The sequence below is a fragment of the Arachis ipaensis genome, chromosome B5 (assembly GCF_059453495.1).
Source record: "Arachis ipaensis isolate K30076 ecotype BB chromosome B5, ASM5945349v1, whole genome shotgun sequence".
Lineage (NCBI taxonomy): Eukaryota > Viridiplantae > Streptophyta > Magnoliopsida > Fabales > Fabaceae > Arachis > Arachis ipaensis.
In genome coordinates this window covers 21,628,897-21,644,333 of record NC_142440.1, presented here as the reverse complement: position 1 = coordinate 21,644,333, position 15,437 = coordinate 21,628,897, and the positions used below count along the sequence as shown (strand labels likewise).

At 33.2% G+C, this 15,437-nt stretch overlaps 1 protein-coding gene across 1 annotated transcript; it reads left to right on the top strand.

The window, feature by feature from the left end:
* Positions 1-10,269: 10,269 nt before the first annotated feature.
* On the top strand, positions 10,270-15,169 carry LOC107643287 (inositol-tetrakisphosphate 1-kinase 4). Its single transcript, XM_088488267.1, is given in 11 exon segments — positions 10,270-10,572; positions 11,648-11,714; positions 11,716-11,736; positions 11,895-11,927; positions 12,768-12,888; positions 13,466-13,558; positions 13,848-13,967; positions 14,084-14,260; positions 14,652-14,707; positions 14,795-14,879; positions 14,964-15,169. Coding segments are annotated over 11 exon segments (1,041 nt in total). The 5' UTR covers positions 10,270-10,396; the 3' UTR covers positions 15,056-15,169.
* The last annotated feature ends 268 nt before the right edge of the window (positions 15,170-15,437 follow it).

The following is a 15,437-nucleotide window of genomic DNA, read 5'->3' as shown; positions in this document are numbered from 1 at the left end:
CATTTTTCTCATTTCGTTTTCTCACAAATACCCATTTGTATCCAACAGGTTTTACATCTGCAGGTGTACGGACTACAGGTCCAAAGACTTCACGTTTTGCAAGTGAGTCTAATTCAGCCTTCATGGCTGCTTCCCATTTTGGCCAATCACTTCTTTGTCGACATTCTTCGACTGATCTTGGCTCAAGATCCTTACTTTCATGCATGATATCTAATGCCACATTATATGCAAATATTTCATTGACAATTGTCTTATTTCGGTCCCATTTCTCTCCTGTAAAGACATAATTTATCGAGATCTCGTCATTTTCACAATTTTCAGGTACCTGAACGTCTTCTGGCGTTATATCAGAATTTTGGACAACTGCAGGTGTCTTTACTATGTCTTTTTCAACAGGAATATTATTTACCTCTTTTCTCTTTCGAGGATTTTTGTCTTTGGAACCGACAGGCCTGCCACGCTTCTGGCGTGTATTTGCTTCAGTGGCTATTTTTCCTACTGGGACATCAATTCGAATTGGGACATTTTCCGCCCTGCCACACTTCTGGCGTGAATTCGCTTCAGTAGCTACTTGTCCTACTGGGACATCAATTCGAATTGGGGCATTTTCCGCTGGTATATAAGATTTGGTTATCCTCTTTGTATCGGAAAATGCATCAGGCAATTCATTTGCTATTCTTTGCAAATGTATAATCTTTTGAACTTCTAGTTCACGTTGCGCTGATCGAGGATCTAAATGCATCAACGATGATGCATTCCAATTAAGTTCCTTTTCAGGAAGCTTATTCTCTCCCCCTAATGTTGGAAATTTTGATTCATCAAAATGACAATCCGCAAACCGGGCTTTAAACACATCACCAGTTTGTATCTCAAGATACCTCACTATAGAGGGAGAATCATATCCAACATATATCCCCAATTTTCTTTGGGGTCCCATTTTGGTGCGATTAGGTGGTGCAATGGGAACATATATCGCACACCCAAATATTCTTAAATGGGAAACATTTGGCTGCTGGCCAAAAGCTAATTGTATAGGAGAGAATTGATGATAACTCGTTGGCCTCAAACGAATAAGTGCTGCGGCATGTAAAATAGCATGCCCCCAAACCGAGGTTGGGAGATTTGTTCTCATAAGCAAGGGTCTAGCAATTAATTGGAGGCGCTTAATAAGTGATTCTGCTAACCCATTTTGTGTGTGAACATAAGCTACTGGATGTTCAACACTTATTCCATTGGCCATACAATAAGCATCAAACGCTTGGGAAGTAAATTCACCAGCATTATCAAGACGAATTGCTTTAATTGGATTTTCTGGAAATTGTGCTTTTAATCGAATAATTTGAGCCAGTAATCTCGCAAACGCCAGGTTGCGAGAAGATAATAAGCACACATGTGACCATCTCGAAGATGCGTCTATCAGGACCATAAAATATCTAAAAGATCCACATGGTGGATGAATAGGTCCACATATATCTCCTTGAATCCTTTCTAGGAATTCAGGAGACTCAAATCCAATCTTTACTGGTGATGGCCTTAAAATTAACTTCCCTTGAGAACATGCAGCACAACAAAATTCACTAGTTTTAAGAATCTTCTGGTTCTTTAGTGAATGTCCATGAGAGTTTTCAATAATTCTCCTCATCATGGTTGTTCCCGGATGACCCAATCGGTCGTGCCAAGTTATGAACTCATTTGAGCTAGTAAACTTCTGGTTTACAGTGGCATGTGATTCAATTGCACTAATCTTGGTATAATACAACCCAGATGAAAGTGAGGGTAATTTTTCTAATATAACTTTCTTATTTGAATCATGAGTTGTGATGCATAAATACTCATGATTTCCCTCATTCATCGTCTCAACATGATATCCATTTCGGCGAATATCTTTGAAACTCAACAAGTTTCTCAGAGACTTGGTAGATAATAGTGCATTATTTATTATAAATTTTGTTCCTCCAGGAAACAAAATTATAGCTCTTCCGGAGCCTTCTATCACATTGCCTGTTCCAATAATAGTGTTAACATATTCCTCTTTTGGCACAAGATGGGTAAAATATATATCACTTTTGAGAATAGTGTGCGAACTTGCACTATCCGCAAGGCATACATCTTCATTACATATCCTTGCCATTCTCTTCAAAAACAAATAATAATAAAATGAGTAGTATGCACAGTTAAATCGAATACTTGATCAGAATTATTTTCTAAGAAACACTGTACATAAAATAATGTCATATACCAAAATTTTATTTTAAAATTTGACACAATTAATAATTTCAAAATTCATAAATATTAATATTTCATTATTTATGTACATCACATTTGAAACTTAAATACATAGAAAATAAAATTTTAACAATAAATTTTTTACATTATTTATTTACATAGATACTTCACAATTTCACATATTAAACTATTCCATCATTGATCAAATGGCCAATATTTCCTTCAGGGTCCTCAAAGAAATCAGATACATCATAATGAGTGGTGGAGTTCTCAGCATCATTTGAAACAAAATTTGTTTCCTTTCCTTTGTCGTTCTTTTTCAAAGATGCCTGGTAAAGATCGACTAGGTGCCTTGGGGTACGACAGGTACGTGACCAATGGCCCTTTCCACCACAGCGGAAACACTTCTCCTCGGTTGATTTATTCTGCCCGATATTCTTTTCTTTGTCCCACTTCTGGTGAGATCCTCTCTTTTGAACATAATTCTTTTTCCTTCCATAATTTTTCTTGTTATTAAAAGCTTGCCATTTACCTCTTCTGGGGTAATGATTTGCCGCATTTACTTCAGGAAATGGGGCGGCGCCAGTTGGGCGCGCTTCATGATTTTTCAATAACAACTCATTGTTGCGTTCGGCAACAAGAAGGCAAGAAATTAACTCAGAATATTTCTTAAACCCTTTCTCTCGATACTGCTGCTGCAGGAGCACATTCGAGGCATGGAAAGTTGAGAAAGTTTTCTCCAACATATCATGATCAGTTATTTTTTCCCCACACAATTTCATTCGTGAGGTGATCCGAAACATTGCAGAATTATATTCATTTATAGATTTAAAATCTTGTAAACGCAAATGCGTCCATTCATACCGGGCTTGAGGAAGTATCACCGTTTTCTGATGATTGTACCTTTCTTCAAGGTCTTTCCAAAGATCTGCAGGATCTTTTAATGTAAGATATTCATTTTTCAATCCTTCGTCAAGATGACGACGGAGAAAAATCATGGCTTTGGCTTTATCCTTCTGGGATGCATTATTTTCAGCCTTAATGGTATCTCCAAGATCCATTGAATCAAGATGGATTTCAGCATCTAGTATCCATGATAAATAATTGTTTCCAGATATATCAAGAGCATTGAATTCAAGATGAGAGAGCTTCGACATAATGAAAATTTGTTACCTGAGTCTTCCTAAAAATTTGATCAGAGTCTCGTGCTGATAACGTGTTGTGAAATAAAAGATATATAATAGAGATGTACAAATAGAAGACTCTAGTATTAAAATAATTAGCCCAATAATAATTTATATATATATAATAATATTATATGTTGTAATGTGTATATATATACAAAGATAGAAAGAAGTATTAAAAATAAAGAGAGAGAGAATCGCATCTGTTTATTGTTGCAATCTCAATATAATAAAGATGGTTAATATTGCTATTAATATTATATGTAAAGAGTAATAGAAAATAGAATTTAAAATACTTATAAAATAAAAGAAGAGAAAGAATTGTAGTAGAAATATAAGAAGAAGAGTATTTGATTGCAGCATAAAATAAGATTGATTTATTTGTATGAAAAGGAAGGGAGAATAGTATTTTGTTATTGCTTGTAGTGTTCATATCATGCACTGAGGATGTCTATTTATACATGCAAGGAGGCTATAATTTTCAACTATCATTAAATATAAGGACATTGATAATGTAGCCATTCAGCATGGAAAATATGATATGCTCATGGTCATCCATTTTTATCCTTATCGCAACAAAAAGAACGTTATTACGCACTTCTTTTTCTTCTTTTTTTCGTGCTTCTTCTTCTTCTTTTAAATACATATACAATTATACATCATTTTCTTCTCTTTCTCAAATTCATGAATACTTCCTTCTCTTTTGCGCACGCAGAGTCTTCTTCTGCTTCTCCTTCTCCTCTTTTTCTTTTGTTATCGTTATCACCAACAACACCAACATTTTGCTAATAGATTATTTTTCAATCGAATTGAATGGATTGTAATTATTAACTTGAATTGAATTGATAATCTCTAAATTATAGACAGAGGTATTTCGAATTTAATTTTATATAATGGATTATGTTTTGTTCAGTTAGTACTATACAATTATTTTACCATAAGTACGTGTTCGGTTCATTATGCAAAAAGCTGTTCGAATTTGATTTTATATAATGGATTATGTTTCGTTCACTCAGTACTATACAATTGTTTTACCATGAGTATGTGTTTCGATTTATTATGCAGAAAGTTGTTCGAATTTGATTTTATATAATGGATTATGTTTCGTTCACTCAATACTATACAATTGTTTCACTATGAGTACGTGTGCAGTTCATTACGCAGAAAGCTGTTCGAATTCGAATTTATATAATGGATAATATTCCATTCATTTAGTACTATACAATTGTTTCACCATAATAACATGTTCGGTTCATTTCTGTTCTGTACAATTCAAAACTCTTCCTCCTTACCTTCTACTGCTTCTTCATCAAGGAGAGGAGGGAAAGACAAAAAAATATAGCAGCAATAATAACAAAAAAATGACGATAAGGAGAAAACATATGAAGAAGAAGGAACGCGAAAAAAAGGAAGAGAATGAGGAGGAGGAGGAGGAGGAACGCGAAGAAGAAGGCGAGGAAGAAGAAGACGCTTCGTGCGTAAATGAGCATGAGAAGCACGGGAAAAAGAGAAGAAGAAGAGAAGAAGCGTGAGGAAAGAAGAAAAATAGAAAAAGCGCATACCTAAAATTACTTGGATGAGCTTGGATGCCAAAATTGTTTGGATGTGGAGAATATCTCTAAAAAAAATAAATTTCAGTTATTGATTATGGCTAATATTATTTAGAGTAATTATTCAAATCAGTTTTCGAAAATTTTAAAAACAACATTTTAGTCCTTCAAAAAGATTAACAGTAGAACAATTTCTAATATTTTTTTTACGTCAAACTGTGTTTGGTTGGTATTCTTTAGATACAGAGACACAAACATAAATACACAAATAGACATAGACATAGATGTACACAAATTTTTTTTATTATATTTGGTGATGTTATACAAGACATAATTCTCTAATTTAAATGTCTATTTTATCCTAAACATGACCACTACTGTCACTATCGTTATCACTTATTTTCACCATTAATGTTAATTTTTCAACTTTAGTCCAAATTAATATCATCAGCAAAATTTAATCATTACTTCAATAATTTAAACTAAAAAATGAATCAGAGCAAAAAATTTAGTAATTATCTTTTAAAAATCAAACACTAATCCACAATTAAAAAAAAAAACAAAAATGAAGATGAAAAGGATGTAATGAGAGTCGAAGAAAGTGCAGATCTAACAAAAATAAAAGAAAACAGAGAGAGCTGGAATAGATTTGAAAAATTATAGTGAAAAAGCCGTGAGACCGTGGCTGTGAAGTAATGAGACCCATCACCACCATGAGACCCGTGGCAGTGATGATATGCAATGATAGGGCGACGCGATATGCAATGCTGGGTTGCGAGGGGTGGACGATAGATGATGGTTCTGCAACGACACGACGACTTGGACAGCGACGGCGCGATGACGGTTTTAATGGTGGGCGACAGATCTTGAGGAGTGGCAACAGCGGCGGTGACAGAGGGATGAGTGATTGAGGGAAGAGGATATAGATAGAGGCAGAAGAAGATGGAGGAAGGAAGAGGGAATGAAAGAGAGGAAGAAACGTTATTAGGGTTTAAGGTTAAAATTAGAATTTAAAGAGAAAAAATCAGTGTCTTGTGTCTATGTTTTAGTGTCTTAGCTTATAAATGGTACATAAATTTTGCGTATTTATGTCCATCTATGTCCATTAAATTTTTGTGTCTAACCAAACTAAACGGAGGAAGTGTGTTACTGTGTCTATATCTTAGAGGGACATGGACAGTAACCAAACGCTACCTAATAGTCTCTGGCACGCTTTTCCGTTTGTGGCAACGAAAAATATTGAAGTGGCATATTTAATTTTCAGAGTATCCGATAATGTGTACAAGTGTCCAGATGAACAAATCGGTCCCTATCCTTACCACCAACACGATGCCGTTTAAGGGTATAGCGCACAAAACGCATCGTTGAGGTGGGAGAGTGAAAGTCACCGTTTCTCCCTCTCCATCTTTCTTCGATAGCAAGCAAGAAAATAAACACACCCGCTCTCTATTTTCTCTCTGTTTATCTAAGCTAGAGACACCTAAACTCAGAGGAAAGAAAAACCCTCTTTCACCTCAATTCGAGGTTGTGTTCAAATAAATTGGACATGGCAGTAATGGCAACGGAGGAAACTGGAAGCAGTAGCATCGGTGATGGCAACAGCACCACTATAACCATGATCGATAAGACCTACGAGTCCTCGACGCCGAGGTTCTTCAATTTCATCAATGGGGTAACCAAAGAGGACGAGCGCAAGAGCTCAGCTATGGTTCGATACTGCCAGAGAACTGACCGACCACAATCAGAACCCGCATGAAACCCAACCCATCCTGAGACCCACCCACCTCTTCTTCACCATCAAATTTGCAGACCAAGACACATCGTCATCAAAGATGAACTTTAGTCACTTGCTACAAGGAGTCAAGACCAAGCCTCGTGCTTCGCTCCCATGACCATCATCAGACGCCATGGTTGCTATCGCATGGATGTTGACGCGTATGGACGTTGTCGCGCCTCCCCCGATAACTTTCATCACCACTGCCAAGCATGTCACTGCTGTTGCCACTGCCACTGCCAGACCTCGAACCATCGCCGCCACTGCCCCCTGCCATAGACGTGTTTGCAAGGCATCTGCCTCACCTGCGACCCCTTATTGGCAAACCGCGCACTGGTTATGCTCTGATGGCGGCGTCGGACCGAGTGGCGCTACAAGAAAAACATTGAATACTGTCAGATTTAGTGGCGGATTTACCTTTAGATTTGACAATAAATTCGTCGAATGGTAAATTCGCTGATATTTAGAGAGAAAAAATCGGCACGATCATTATCGTTGAAATTACCAGTGGATTTATCCGCCAATAAAACTCAACTAATGGAATATTGTGTTTTGGTCATGCGCAATGCATTACGGTTGGATTTATCCGCCAGTAAATCCTATAGTAAATTTGTCCTGAATTGAAATCATGTGCCCTCTCCTCATATTTTGAAAGACCCACACACACACACTCTCTCTCTCTCTCTCTCTCTCTCTCTCTCTCTCTCTCTCTCTCTCTCTCTCTCAACCCCAAACCACCTCAACAGCCCCCTCTGGCAGCACCGATGCCATTAATAGTCTCCAAAGACTGCATGGACTCCTTGTGTCATGTTGGTCGCTCTATAGCTGCTGTTTTCGTTGTTCCTGCCGTTGCTCCCTCTGTCGCGGAAACTCCCTCCTTTCCTCCAGGTATATTGTCATCCACTCTTTTGCTATTTTTTTTTGCAATTGTTTAAAAAATCCCTAATGCAACTTGCCAGTTGGTCACTGCAGTCGCTACTGTGTTGTCCATGCTGCCATTATACCAGAAATGTCCTCTGTGCCACTACTATCTCTGGGTAACTCACTCATCACTAATTAGTTTAGAATAGTTAAATTCTAACCCTAATTTATGGTGTATTCCTCTGTTCCTGTTTTATTTTGATTTTGTTTCTATTTTTATTAGATTTTAGAATTTGTTCTGATTTTTTTTGGTTTATTCTTATTTGAATTTTAGGATTTAATTTGAGTTTATTATTTTATTTTAATTTTGAAATTTCTGATTTCTAAATTCACTATTTTCTATTATGATTTCAATTCTAGTTTGTTCTTAATTTGTTATGTTTCTCATTTTTGTTATATTTTTAATTTGTTATTGATTTTTGGTTGAGATTTTTTTTTTTGCAATTTTTTATTGTTCTCCAATTATTGTTTGATATTCTTGGTTCTTAATTTTAGTTATGTTTTGTTATTGTTAGAATTCTCTGTTATAATTTTTTTTTTTATATTTCTGTTGTTTAAGTGTGAGAATGTTAGTGGAAAGATTTGTATTTTGATAAAATGTTGATGAGACATATATAATTATTTATTTAGTTTTAATATGCCTTTATACAATTACCGACAAGGTTTATACCGTTTAATTTATTTCAACAATAAAATATATTATTGACAAATTTTTTTGGTAAATTCACAGATAAATCAGACGATATCCGACGAATTTCTTGTAGTGTGACCTAAAATATATCTTGAATCTAATATAAAAATAACACTAAATGAAAATAATAAATTCAAACTTGCTAAAATATATCTTAATTCTAGGTCAAATTTTAGATCGAATTGAATTTTGTGTATCCCTAACTACTATATAAAACACTAGGTAACAAAAACATCATTAAAAATTAGAACACGATATTTACTATGAAATGAAAAAGAGTATTTAAAGATCTAAAACATTTTTGGATTTTCAATAAGATAATATGCCTTTAATAAATAGTTTTTTTTTTTACTAGAAAATAAAATACAACCAAATAAAAAAGAAAAATAAAGTCGTAAGGGACTACGAAAGTATAGAATAGTTTGGTTGCATATTATTTTTAAATTCTTTCTATGTCATTAGAAGCTCTACATGTTAAAAATGAGATCTCATTTCTATTTTTGTTATAGTATCTGCTATTATATTTGCATCTTTTAAAATTAAACGTCTATCAATATACCACTTTTAAATCATGATATTTCATAACAAAATTGAAAGTCTTCAAACAATTTATTTCACAAATTACATCTCATTGTCCTAAATCTCGAACTAAAAAAAAAAAATTTCTAAATAACAAATAATTTTTTAAAAAAGATATTATTACTCTTAATTATTTCCAAACAGTTTTATTATTAATTTCTATTCCAATCTCGGTTAATAGATAAAACTAATCTGATCCCCTAACCAAAAACAATTTCTTATTTGTAAGTCGGGCTATTCCTTAAACATCGAAAGTCAAATTTGATATTTGGATTCTATACAAATGATTTCTTTCTTTTTACAAAATTACGGAAACCTATTATTTTATATAAAAGTAGGATGTGAATAAAAAAATTTATTATTAAATTAGTTATTATATCTTCGTATAATAGTTAAATACGTATAATATTAACTTATTTTAATATATATTTTATATATTATTTTAAATTAATTATATTATTTATATATAAAAAATTAATAATCAAATTAATCATTCATAAAAAATATATATTAAAATAAAAAATAAATAAAAAATATGTGTATTTTTATAAAATATAAAAATTTAGTTTTAATATGTATATAATATTTTTTATTTTATAAATTTAATAACTAATATTTTATTTTCACTTGATATAATTATATTTTATAATTAATTTTTGGCTCAAACTAATCAAACATCTAATTTAACAAAGGACATAAAAAGACAAGAAAAATGGTGCATATATTATTTACTTTTATATATATATATATATATATATATATATATAAAGAATTTATTATTTCTATTTTTTATTCTATCCATAAGTTTTTTTGCATCATATATTTGATGAAAGTAAAACAATTATGTTTAATCAGTATCAGTATTTATACATATCAAAATATAAAATATATATTAAAATAAATTTAATTATATATATTTATATATAAATATATAATAATTAATTTGATAATTAATTTTTAAGATATATATACCTTCTTTAATTATACATATATTTTAATGTGATAAATATATACTAAAATTAATTATTATAAATATATATTATTTAAATTTTTTTAATATATTTTTTTATTTTAACATATATTTTATAATAATTAATTGATTTTGGTTATATATATATATGCATGTCACTCAGAGACTCACTGTCTTGGCCATACACAAAATCGCATCTCTCTTGCACTCGCGCACGGAGACACTCTGCAACCTGAATATTCCTCCCACAAAATCTGCACACAACTCTCTCTCTCTCTCTCTCTGTGACACTTGATTCACTCTCGGCTCAAGATTATTACATCGAAACAAGATAAAAGCAGTTTTTGAGAGGCCAAAACACAAGAATCTCTCTGCTCTTATGATTTTGCAAATTTCATTTGCGCGTGGATCGGGGATTCATTCCGAAGGCAAATAGAAGCGAGATCATAACGACGACAAAAAGAACCGATTTTAATTAGGGCTTTGTTGGGGATTGCAGACATGAGGTTGAACGGAGAAATCTCTCACCGAGACAGAGAAGGAGAAGGAGAAGGGGAGGAGGAAGCAGAGAACGAAGTAGGTTCGTCGCAGGAAATTGTGGTCGGGTACGCCTTGACGTCCAAGAAGAAGAGTTAAAGTTTCTTAGCTTTGCAAGGTACCCACTTTTCCTCAACATTGTTGCGTTGCCATCTGCTGCAACAGTTCCACGTTCATCTTCACGTGCCTCTTATGCATTGTTTAATTTCATCATTTCCAGAGAAATGGGTTTCATCGTTAGTTTTTTCTTGTTCTGCTATTTTTGCCACACCCCGGCTGTCACTTTCGTGTATCAGTCAACATTTGTTACATTGATTGATTGGTTGGTTTTGCTTCTTCTTCTTCTTCTTCTCTTCTTAATGTTAGAGGTCTTGCTCATGAGAATATTCCACCATGTATGCTCCGTCATCTCTTCCTTTTGATTTGTCAACGATGAGAATTCAAGGTCAAATAGTTATTAGTAGAACCTTGTTCTTTCATCTGTATTTAAATATTTAACCAACTTGGTCCAGTGTTAGTTCCTTCGTCTGCTTAAGCATCGGATCAAATTCGGTCTTATGGATACAGCAACACATTGGCCAGCGTCTTCAAATTGAGCTCAGATCTGCGGCGAATTAGTATGATGGACAACCAAACAAAATATTTACGTTTATTCCTAGTGGGTGTATCTTTAATGATAATGTAATCTACAGCAAATATTATTATTTTTGGCCTGCATTTTATCCGTAATAATTTTTATTTATATTTACAAAAATTTTGCACACAAAAAACATATAATTTGTATTTATATTTACCAGAATTTACACATATAAATCAATATAGTTTGTACTCATATTTTTTAGAGTTTCTATATATAAATTAATAAAATTTATTTGTTAAAAATAATTTAGTATTTATACTAGTCAAATAACAATAAAAAATACTAAAAAAGTTTCTCTTTACATAATTGTCCATTATTTTTTATTCTGACTCCAATTCACACAGGATTGCTGCCAACTGCAGTGATAATTACTGTAGCAAACAGTGCAGCTGTTTCTTTTTTGTGTTTTTTAATTTGTTTTATTATTATTTAAAATTTAATATATGGTGAATTATAATTTTCCTATAAATCGCTACTCAAGAAATTTATATTGAATATATGCTATCTGAGAAGAATGTGTTGCTAATTTTGTCACCCACGATACTAATCCTTGAATGCTGCTACATTTAATGAAGGAATAAGGGAATATTCTTTGTTGCCATTGATCTAAACAAGCCACTGTTAGAACAAGGTCCTTTTGAGTTTTGATGTTGTCTTGCATAAGGTTTGTGAAAGTTTTCATATTCTCTTCTTTCATTTTTTCTTTCAAGCCTGGATTTATTGTTTTGCTTTTGCCTCATCTTTGCCTGTCAAACATCATTTTCACTATGTTAATAATTGTTATTGTTTTGTGTTCTGTGTATCATAATTCATGCTTTACAGTTGTCAGGAAAAGAGTGGCGTGAGGTTATTGAGGTTTGTGAACTCCAAGTAATTCTACCCAGTCTCACATTGTACTAGCAATCTTGTGTTGTTATGGTCGTTGAATATATCCATTTGTGGCATTGCATGAAATCATTAGCATCTGATAACGCTGTTAAAGTGTGAAATGGTGATGATTGGCCGGACAACCTAATCTTCTACATTCCTAAAAACTTCTTATTGTCTGACATAACTTGCAGAGTTCTTGCTCTCCTCATAATGAATCATGATCAGAGAGTTGAAATCAGTCCCTCAAGTATTGGAACAAGTGAGGATTTACTCTTATGATTAATCTAAATAACTTGATTAGGCATTGATGGATTTGTTCCAAACATAAAGAATTCTTATTTCCCTAGACGAGTATTATGTGTTCCATAGATTGAATACATTCCTAATCTCACTATTAAAGAAATAATTTTTTTCTGATAAAATTTTATATGCTTCCTCTTTTCAACAATCAGAAGGCTGGGCGTTTATTAATTGTCAATTCTATGCTTGTATATTAATTGTATTGACTAGCTGTATCAAAATGAGAATACTATTTCCTTTAAAGGGACGAAATGTGAATTTGGCTGTTTGATTAGGTTTTTCATTTTGGCCATCCTTTTCTCGCATGTCCTATATCCATCATAACTTGGTTCCCTGGAATCTTTGCCAGTTCTTTCATTATTGAGAGTTGAGACCATTGAATGTCTTTGTCTTAGTGTGTTAAACCTTTGGTTATGTTCATGGCTGAGTGGAAGTATAGATTGGTGATTATGTCATACTTTCTGATTATTGTGTGAAATTTGCATTATGATGAGAATTACCTTTCTTCTTGTTTTATTTTTAAAGGAATACAGTGAAAAACATCCTGAAGTAACCATCCTTGATCCTCCTGATGCAATTCAACATTTACAAAACCGGCAATCCATGCTACAAGATGTGGCAGATCTAAACTTATCTGATTGCTATGGTAACTTGTTTACAAAAATTTTCCTTGCCGTTACTGTGATACATGATTACACAAGCACTTGGTGCTTGCTTGTTTGGCTGCCATTATTTCAATCAAATTTCTTCTAATAAAAAAGAAGATATTATTTATTTATTTATTTATTTTACTATGTTTTGGATATAGTCTTAGTAAAACTAGACTCATTAGTAAAATAAAACAATGTCTTATTTGATTAGCTATTGTTTCCATCTTCTAAAAAAAATGATCTTTTGTAATATAAAAAATATATTCAAGGATAAAAGAGCTTAATATTTTACATCCAAATATAAATTAATTTAGGTTTTTTAAAAGATCCAAATGTAAAATAGGTTTAATTTTTCAAAAGATATTTTAAACAAGATCAATTGAACCCTTGATCTTATAGTTTCAGGATTGTTATTGTCTATTCATACCTCCATGCTAATAATTAGTATTAACTATTAAGTCATTTTAGCTAATATAACAAGAAGTTATTTTCTTGCAATGTTTTAGAGTGAAACTGTTTCTATTATGGTAAATTGGATTAGTGGTTGAACTACTCCTTAACTTTTGATTTTAGGCAAGGTTGGAGTTCCCCGGGAATTGTTTGTAACAAAAAATCCATCTACTATCCCTTATGAAATCACTAAGGCTGGGATGAAGTTACCATTAGGTACCTATCTTTATTTTCTCATTGAGGTCTGTACTTTCTTTTGATTAGGGTGTATATCGGTTGGATGATTATTTAGAACGTGATATGTTTTATTAACTGAGATATATGTAGCATTTCAGAAACAAGCCAATCAACCAGGGTAAACAGAATCTATACGTAGACATTTTTTTTTATTGCTGTTATGCTCCCATATAATTCTCATATAGTATAATATCTCTTACTACAGAATTTACTGTGGTGTATCTTAAATATTTACTGTATTATTCATGTAATATTGTCTTCATTTCAGTTGCTAAACCACTAGTTGTGGATGGGACTGCAAAGTCACATGAACTGTTTCTTGCATATGATGAATTCTCTCTTTCAGAGCTTGAGCCACCACTTGTTCTGCAAGAGTTTGTCAATCATGGTTTGTGAATTGATCTGAACACCATAACCTTTTCTGCTTGATCTTCAGTTCTCTAATTTCCATTTTTCCCCCCTTTTTCTTTGTTTGGGGTTGGGTTGTAACTTGTAACATCGCAGGTGGACTTCTCTTCAAGATTTATATTGTTGGGGAAACCATTAAGGTTGTGAGGCGTTTTTCTCTGCCTAATATCAGTGAACATGAGCTATCTAAAGTGGATGGTTTATTCCGATTTCCAAGAGTTTCGTGTGCAGCCGCGTCTGCTGATGAAGCTGATCTTGATCCTACTATTGCTGGTGAGACTTGTAAAATAGTCTTTAAAACATTTATATACACTCTCACACAAAAGCTTCTTTTATACTTGAATGCTATCATATTATTTTGAATTTTCATTTTCATAAGATGGGGAAATCGGATCAAACACTAAACCTATTTGTCATAGATAGAACCAATTCTTCTAATAGCTTAAGTTGTTGGGTAGGAGGGAAATGAATGGTGTTATATCCATCCATGTATGCTAAAGTCAAAAATTTATTTCATTATGAACTCGTGTTTTGAGTCTATTGATATGCACGGCCATTTTTTTAAAGCCTTATAAATGAGTACTGTATGATTGAGAAGTATCTGCTTCCAACTGTGTTGTTGAAACTAAAGCGTCTCTGAACTTACTGTTACAACTTCTTGCAGAGCATCCACCAAGATCTTTATTAGAGAGGCTTGCAGGGGAGCTTTGACGTCGTTTGGTATTATCTGTAACTATCTATTTTGTTATGTTCATACTTTTCATTCGGTGACAATGTACTAAAACAGAACTGCATTTTCGGTTCTAGGGACTCCACTTGTTCAACATAGATATGATACGGGAATATGGGACGAAGAATGTGTTTTATGTCATTGATATCAATTACTTTCCTGGCAAGTATCAAAAGCACATGATGATGAGGATGATGCATATATTTATCGGACCTCTGACCATGGTTGCATATGCTGTGTGTGCAGGATATGGAAAAATGCCAGACTATGAGCACGTATTTACAGACTTCCTACTAAGCTTAGTTCAGAACAAGTTTAAGAAGAGACCTGACACCTGAGGAATGACTGTTCTATCCTTGCCAATTGCATTCTGCTTTTAACGTGTTTATTTACGAACAATCAATCCTATATACATTAACACTTAATCCTCGTGAAAAATGTTCTAATAGGGGTATCATAATCTTGCCCCGCTAATCTCTCTCTCTCTCTCTCTCCAGGCTTCACCAATAAGCTTTCTCTCGTATATAACATTGTGATTAGTGTTATTCGGGTTCGTAAATTGTTTAATTCATGTTATTTGCCTTTCAAACCCATTCCCGTTGATATTTAAATTTTTTGAAACATGATCTTCTAAGAAACATCTCGACTAAAATATCAATACCATTGGGATCTGCAGCGCACATCTCCCCAATGATCGATATGCTCCAGTCACTGTTGATT